The 8,717-nt window shown below is 37.0% G+C and overlaps 1 protein-coding gene across 1 annotated transcript in view; it reads right to left on the bottom strand.

The window, feature by feature from the left end:
* Positions 1 to 8,717, bottom strand: part of Slc9c1 (solute carrier family 9 member C1) — a 165,127-nt gene that overhangs the window by 91,187 nt on the left and 65,223 nt on the right. The window contains exons 8-9 of the mRNA XM_004624877.2: positions 8,382 to 8,556; positions 5,289 to 5,370 (exon numbers count right to left, since the gene is read on the bottom strand). Of these exons, the coding sequence (XP_004624934.2) occupies positions 5,289 to 5,370; positions 8,382 to 8,556 (257 nt within the window). The remainder of the gene's footprint in view (positions 1 to 5,288; positions 5,371 to 8,381; positions 8,557 to 8,717) is intronic.

The following is an 8,717-nucleotide window of genomic DNA, read 5'->3' as shown; positions in this document are numbered from 1 at the left end:
ATATATAATGTATTTGGTTGTTATAGTGTCTCACCACACAGCTTGGACTCATAGTTACTTTCCTGTTTTCAACTTCCCCCAATGCTGGGATTACAGGCATGTACCATCATGACCAGACTCAGTCCCTGGCTCAGCATGACCTGGGGATGAGGCCAGCATGGTAATGTGGGACTGGGGATCAAACTCTGGTCCCTGTACTTGCCAAAGTAGGCACTTGGTCCACTGAGCTATCTCACCGGTCCTAATAACATAAAATATTTATTGGGTGCTTACTACATGCTGGGGAAACATGTTCAATACTGCTTGTAGTAAATATTTTATCTTTTGATTGACTATTGAGATGAGTCCTTTACTCTACTTTGATAAATAAGGAAACAGAGGAAGAGAGATGTGATGGTTAAATCTGTGTGTCAGATTTAACTTGACTGGAAGACAGGGCACCCAGATATTAGATATTTGGTTAAATAGTAAGCAGAAATTTTCTGAGGGATTATTCCTAGAAGGAAGAATATTTTATAAATGCTATTCTGTAGCTTTGGGAGACTGAGAAAAACACCATGCTTTCTTCACTGTAAACAGGCTTCATCTGACCTGCTGGAAGTTTGACTATAACAAATACAAGGTAATAGAGAATTTTCTCTCCATGCTTTCTGATGATTGAGCTGGGGTATTAGTCTTTAGTTTTCATATTGAAATGGGAACTTATAGCACTGACACTCTTGCCAGTAGTTCTTGGGCATTCAGACTACAGGCCTCAGGGCTAAGCTTTCATAATCAGATTATCTAAATAAATATACGGGGGGGGATTAGCTGCACAGTTCCCTTTTTTCCTTAAAATACACCTATTCCTTTTTTATTAGTATATGTTTGCAATGCATACTAAATATATTAATTGTTGGGACTGCATAAGGCTTTGGGGAAACATCTAGACACAGTCTGTAACATTCCACCCCTGGCCTTCCAAAGGCTCATGTACAACCCTTTATGCAAAAGGCATTTTATAGTCCATCTCTAAGACTTGCCAAAGTTGTAACAGATTCAGAATTGCTGAAAAGTCCATGTCCTAACCTCCTCCAAGATGTAAGGCAAACTCTTGGCTGTGAGCCCCTGTATAAATGAAAAGTTAAACACTTCCAACATTCAAAAACACAAGATAAGCATTTTCTTTCCAAAAGATACAAATGGGACTATAACAGAATGGGACCAAAGCAAGTCCTAAATCCAGCAGTGCAAACATTAAGTCCTGTAGTTCCATGTGCAAAATATGAGACAATTTGTGGTGAATTTTGAACTCTGAGTGGCTTGCCTCCCCCCCACCCACCCCGCCACATGGCACTTCTGGTGGTTGTAGCTCCCTTGGCTTCCGTTTTAGGCCCACTCTCTTGCAACTTTACTTAGATGATCCACATTCCTGGGCTTTCCAAACTTCTAGGGCCTCCACAGCACTTAAGGCTGGTTACAGCTTCACACACTTCTCTTTCAGTGGAGCATTGCTTGGCCTCCCAGGCCTTCTGCAACTGAGCTACAAATCTTTTTAACCCCACAACTCTTGCATTCTGCATGCAACAAAAATCAGCACCATGTGGATGATGTGAAAGTCTGCTGGAGCAGTAGCCAGGTTTTCTTTTCTCTTGGATGTAGGGGTCAAGTGCCCATATTACTGGGCACTCTGAATCCAGTTCTGAGAAACAAAATTATCATGCCGCAACCAATTTGAAACCTGCTGCAGCAGCCACTGCTGGCCTAGAACATGAAGCTCTGAAGTTTTCTTTTCAAAGCAGTCTTTCACCTTTATAATTTTGAGCATGCAAAGCATGGAGACTTGTGACTTCTTTTGATACTCTCAGGCTATCTTTTTGATACTCTTGTTCCAGCATTCTGGGCTTCTGAGCTCTGACCAAAATTTCCTGTGCAGAACAGCCTAAGGTGTTCGTTCCAGCACTACTCTTTCAGCAACATTTCTGAACCTTTCCAAATTCCTTCCACAAGCCATTCCCAAAGATCTTTGAACCTCATGGTCAGAAATAGTCATAGCAATGACCCCACCATGGTACAAAATTCTGTTTTGGTTACTTTTCTCTCATTGCTGAGACAGAACACCTAAAATCAAAAATTAAGGAAGCAACTGTTTATTTAGCTCACAGTTTATGGAGGTTTCAGTCCACAATCAACTGGCTCCAGTGCAGGGTTGCACATGGCAGAGGGCAACAGTTCATGGTAGCAGAAAACAGCAAAATCAGCAAGAAGAAATAGAGAAGAGCAGCAGCGGCAAGCAAGCTTCTTTCCCTCCCCCATGTTGCATGCCAGCTAACTGCCCCCAAGTGGACGTATCACTCACACCTATAATGCCAGCAATCATGAACTCTAGAACCCCTTGACAGCCTGAGGCTTTGGGGGATATCTAGACACAATCCATAACACACATGAAAATAAAATAGTGACTTCTGCTTGTTTTCTGGATCTGGTTAAACTAAATACCGGTTTTCATCCTTTCACCGTCAGACTAAGCTTCATCTTGGATGAGATATGTCACCTGTATATAGTGTGTGATTGTATTCTGTTTTCAGTGGAATCTGCCAGTGTGTGTCTTTTGATTGGAGAGTTGAGATCATTGACTTTGAGAGTTATTTATTGTAGGTTATTTTTAGAATCCTGGGATTGTGTTATTTTTCCAATGCCAATTCTTTTTTTCTTTTTGTTTTCTCTCCAGCAAGATATTTATTTTCCTGGGGGCTCTTTGGTGCTGGTAGCCTCCCTGCCTCTATCTTAGCTTCTCTTAGGTAGTTTTGTAACTTTATTTATTTATTTATTTATTTATTTATTGCAGTACCAGGGATTGAACTCAGGACCTGTTCAATCTTCTTCTGGGTGTTGACCCTCAGAACTACTCAGAGAGAAGAAAATAAATCACAGTAATGCTGCTGACAAAAAAACCCCAGATATTCCATGCAGTAAAATTCAACTAAAAGCAAAAACTAAACCACTATCAACAAAAATCAATGATAATAGTCAAAAACAAACTGTTTATTGACATACTCTAAGAATTAATATCATCCTCAAAATAGAAAAGATATCTTGAAGAATAATGTAAAAACAAAGACAAAACAAATATTGACATACAGTTGACATACCAACTAAAAGCAGCAACTGTATGAATAGTAACAACAGAATTCTGCAGTCATGGCACAGGGTCATCTAAATGACTAAGATTTAATAAAGCTTAGAAATTATAATAAAAATGGAGGAGGTAAAGGAAGAGAAAATGAAAAAAGTGAACTTTGAAAAAAAAAAAAGATGAAGAGTGGTGAGATAAAAGGGAAAGAAATATCCCAAAAAAAGAGTAAAATAAAGTTAATAGAACTCGGTAAAGTTAATAGACAAAAACAAGAAAAGAAAAATATAGAAAGACTAAGGAAAGGAAAAGAGAAAAAAAGAAACATTAAAAAGCCTCCAAAAGCAAACAGAATAAGAAAAATGAATCCTATAACCCTACACGTGTTTAGATGAGAAGCTTCTTTTCAAGACCTGTGGTACTAGAATCCGCTAGATATGGGTGGGAGATAGTAAATCACAGCTTGGGCCTACTGTTTCCGTACCCACTTTTTAAATGTGAATGCTGGGTCCTGCCCCACTTTTCTTGCTGGGCCTGGCCAGTCAGTGGCGTGGTTTCTATTGTAGGTTTGCATTTGCTGCAGTGCTTGCATCCTTGTGAGAGCTCCCCTTGTTTGCTGCAGAGGTATCTCTTTCATACGCCCCCAAGCTGAGGCATAGCCCATTGGCAAAAGGGAACAGCAAACAGACCACTAAGCTCTGGGCTGAAAGTAGGCAGCAAAAAGGACAAAGCAGTCTACTGGACTTATTAGCACTTGCAGACCTAGTCCCCTCAAAACCCATATGTGATCAGCCCGTTTTTCCTGCACCAAGGGTGGTGCCACTGTGTCCTCCACAACTTGAGCCTGCTGTTGCTTAAATTTCTCAGGGTGTCTGTAACTAGCCTACTCCTTCACAACTGTCTCCAACCAAGTTCCTGTGTTAGGGTGATCCCAGGGGTCCTGAATTATAGTTTCTCTGTAGCTTATTATTCTTGGACTAGTTCAGGCTTGAACAATAAACCACTTACCAAAATAGCTTGTGAATATATTACTCTCAAATATGGTGTTCAGTGCTGTTGATTTCTTCTTCAGCTCTAGCCTGTGATGTGGAAGAGGCACTTTCAGAGCAAAACCACACACTGTTTATTTGCAGCCTGCAATAGCCATGAGCTCTTCTTTGGGCCAAGGACTGTCAGTCCCTCGCTTTTCTGTGGCATTGCTCACACTCTCCAGGTCTGCCTTGTGTTTGCAGACACAAGAACTCCTCGTTGGGAGTCAGGGTCAGTTTTCTAGACTGTTTCACAGTTTTCTTTGCATTGTCTTTAATTAAATAATTAATTAATTTATTTAATATATTTAGTACAGGGTCTGTAGGGTCTCACTGTGCAGCTTGAACTCCTAGTGATCCTCCTGCTTTCAGCCTCCCCAGCACTGGGATTCCAAGCGTTTGTCTCCATACCCAGTTTCTGCATCTGGCTCAGTGCACCCTGGGCTGGTGCGGCGTGTGGTGCCAGGGATCAAACCCAGGTCCCTGAGCTTGCTTAATAAGATGCTTAGTCCACTGAGCTATCTCACCAACCTTCTACATTATCTTTAATTTCTGCAGTTTCTCTGTAGTTTCTAGTTTTTCTGTTGGCTTTTTGTTGATCTTCACAGCTTTGTCCTCTTTGCTATGTTGTTTTGTAGGTGTCTTGATTCTCCATGCAGGAGAAGCTGTGTTTTGCTGCTGGCCTTCCACAATTTTAAACCTCCCAGCATTATTCTTTTAAGTTTCAGCTCCTCAAACATTTGGGATTTTAGTACTTGTTATAGTCTCTATTTTATTTCATATCGATTTGCTTAATTTACTTTACATGTGACTTTCTGATGTTAACTTGATTTGCTTGCTGTTTAACTTCACTCTAGTGGAAGGTCTATTTCTTCAAAAATCTTTCTTCTCTTTATAAAGAAGTACTATGAATTAGAATAGTACCTAGCATCTAGGGTGATCTTTATAAGTGATTAGTGAATAATTATATAAACTTATACTGTCATTGTAGTCACACTGAACTAATATAAATAAGTAATCTTTTAAAATAAATAAGACTATTGGCCTTAGACATTAATATGCCTTTCAGATTAAATTTCTTTTTTAAATTAAAATTGTTGATATATATAGAATATTTTTTATGGAGAATAGTAATTAATATGACTTACCTAGTTTAGTAACTGCCATAGGCAAAATGATATTGTTAATAATCATGCTAATGAAGCACACTGTCACTCCATGAAGCAGAATCTAGAATTGAAAAATATAAGTATATGTGAAGTATGCATATTGGATAATTTATTGTCCATTGTAATTATAGTTAATAATGTAAATTAAACTAGGATGTACTATACCATTAGAAGCTTATGGCATGTGACACTGTCAGGCATGATGAAAGTATTCTGGGAATTCTCGGAATTCTTCCTGAATGCACTTCACCTATGTTTCTGAACCAGACTAGATCTGGATGTGGCAGCCATCTTGAGAACTTGCTCTCCTTGGCCTTTAGGACAGCTCATTCTGAGAGAAGCCAGCTACCCTAAGATGGCATCACCTATGGAGAGACCCAGTTGACGAGTACCTGAGGGAGGATTCCAGCCAAGAGTCAGAAGGAAACTGAAGACTCGACTCTAGCCCCCTCAATTGACTGGGTCTTGTCAGTAATCATAAATGTGAGTCTGGAAACACATTCTCCATCCAGATGATCTTTTGATGAGTGTGCCCTTAGTCCTTAAATAGAGCTTTTGACAGAGAATTTACCAGCAGCACCCACCTAGCCTGTTCTCACTCATATTTCTGACTCAAAGAATCTGCAGCAATGTTTCTTATTTAAAGCAGCTAAATATGGAGACCTTTTGTTGCATGGCTGTATATAAGTAACATATGTTTTATTATTTTTATTTCTACATTATGTTTCTGCTGCTATTGTTATTTATTTCACCCTGACCCTCATATTCCCTCTTCACGGTGCTAGTAATTGAATCCAGGCCTCACACAAACTTAATGTGCTATGCCACTGAGCTACAACCATAGCCCTATTACTTCTTACTTCTAATTATTGTTTGTTTAGAGAAACACAGTTTAGTTTTGCATTCTGCACATGCATCTCATGTTCTTGTTGAATCACTTATTAGTACTGGTATAGTTGCATAGCACAAACTAATCCTGGTACCTTCTCCCAACACTTCCCATACCCCAGATGACCACTGGATACATTTCCTGGAAGTAGAGAATGCAGATGTATTTGTCATTATCCTTAAGGGGAAAGCTTGTAGTATTTTACTGTTAAGAGTCCCGTAAGTGTTAGGCTTGTTGGATTCTATTTAAATAAATGTCCTTTATTAAATTGAGATGGCTTTCTTTAAATTTTGTTTAACAGGATGTTTTTCTGTTTTTACTAAGGAATGGATGCAAAGTTTTGTCAATTTTTTTCCTTTTTTGCTGGATCTGAAGAAATAATCACAAGGGTTTTTCTCCTCTATAACAGTATCTTACTGAACTATAGTGATTTGTTTATCGAATGTTAACTAAGATTAAATACTTCAATAAAACAAAACCTTTTTGATCACAAGGTATCATCCTTTATAAATACACAATTCTATTGACTAAATCATTTTCAGGGATTTAAAAAATCATATTTTATCTGTAGGTTTCTTTGTAATGTCTTTTTTGGTGTTTCATAACAGAAAGGGCTAAATACATAAAATGAATAAGAAAATGTACTCTCATTTCTATTTCTTATGTAGAATTATTAGTGAAATGTTTAGACTTTATCAGGTAATCAGGCTCCTAGTTTTCTTGTGAAAGCCAATCATTTTTGCTATTTTAGTTATTTAGTCTTTTCATATAAATTTTAGATAAGTGTATCCATATATGCAAATAACTTTTTGAGATTTAATAGGGATTGCATTAAAACTTGAATCAACTTGAAATGTTAACTTGAAGCATGACTACAACATATTTTGCCATTTCTTTAGGTCACTTTTTGTTTTCTTCCTTGGTGTTTTATAGTTTTCCATCTAGAGCACCTGCATTGTATTTTATTAGAGTTTATACTAAACTCTATTTTTTCTTGGTAGCACATAATATTATATCTTTAATTTTGGCTTATATACATCAATTACTAGTAGATAGAAACAACTGAAGATTTTTTAATATTTATCTTGTATTTTGAGATTTGTTGAACTCATAGGACATTTTTGTTTTTACTTTATTTTTGAATAAGTTCGAAATTTTCAATGTGAATAATTGCGTTATCTGCAAATACAGGTAATTTTATTTCTTTCCAAAGTTATCCAGTTTTTTTTTTTCTGTATCTAACCGGATAGAACGTCCACTGCAATGTTCCATATATGCAATGTGGACATTTTTGTGTTGTTGAAAATCTTAAAATGTGGGAATTTTTTTTTTTTTTTACTATTCATTATGATGTTACTTGTAGCTTTGACAGACACTTTTAAACATCAACATTAGGAAATTCTTTTCTATTCCTATAATTTCAGAACTTCTTTCATGAATGTATAATTAATTTATGTCATGTTTTATGCATCAAATGATATAATTTCAGAAATGTCTGTCATATAACATTAGTTGGTGGTTTCAGCTCTATATTTTGTTCATCTTTTTAATTATTTTTTTTGTTCATCTTCTTTTCTCTTTCTTTTACACTTGAAATTCATGTAAAACACACACACACACACACACACACACACACACACACGGGAAATGGCAGGTGTGTAGGAAATTTCCGATAGAGCTGTGTAATCATCTTGACTTGAAATGCCGCACAGGTAGTGTAACACCAATATTTTCAGTTAGTTAAGCAGAGATCGGGGCTACTGTCTTAGAGATAGCTTTCCTTGACAATTAGAATGTTTTATTTTCTCACATTTTAAATGTGGCCTATGTGACAGTAAAAAGAGGTAACCATAAATAGGTTCTGCCTTTAAAAGTGGGTATTTGGAATAATCAAAAGTGAAATTATTGAGTACAAACTTAGTTTAAGGTACTGTTTTAAATAATTTCTAAATTTCAATCCCTTGAATCAGCATGGTAAACTCATTTTTAGCTACAAGAAGAATCACAAAATTTCCAAGCTGGAATGAAGAAAAGGAAAGTCACAAAGTGTTCCTTTTTTTTCTCCCCAGTGTTGCCGTCATAGCTAAATATCCCTACAGTCCACATGAGGTTGAGCTATCTCTCTGTAAAGCCATAATTTGAATGCACAGCAATATTTTGTAACTTATTCAGTATCTCTTTACTTGTGATTTCTCTCTCTCAGATCCAAAAGTGTGATCAGCATAAGCAAACAGAAGGGCCATGTTTATGTTAGGTATTCCTTTCATCTCACTCCAGACCATTATGAATGCCCAACGCCAGTTGAACCCAAGACCAAACCGACTAAGGAGTGGGGTCAATACCAGAAACAGCAGAAGTCTGAAAAACAAAACAATATCTCAAATATAATTCTTGTTATCCAAATTTATTTGTCTGTCAAGAAAAAAAAATGTCATAGGACTGTCCTGCTGCAATGCTGTATATTGTTAGATTTCTAAATTTCTGCATAAAAATATGTAACTGTTTATTCCTATTTTTAA

Source organism: Octodon degus, unplaced genomic scaffold (genome assembly GCF_000260255.1).
Source record: "Octodon degus isolate 3935 unplaced genomic scaffold, OctDeg1.0 scaffold00007, whole genome shotgun sequence".
NCBI classification, from domain to species: Eukaryota; Metazoa; Chordata; class Mammalia; order Rodentia; family Octodontidae; genus Octodon; species Octodon degus.
Note: the sequence above shows the minus strand (reverse complement) of the source record. Positions and strands in the feature narration are given on the sequence as shown.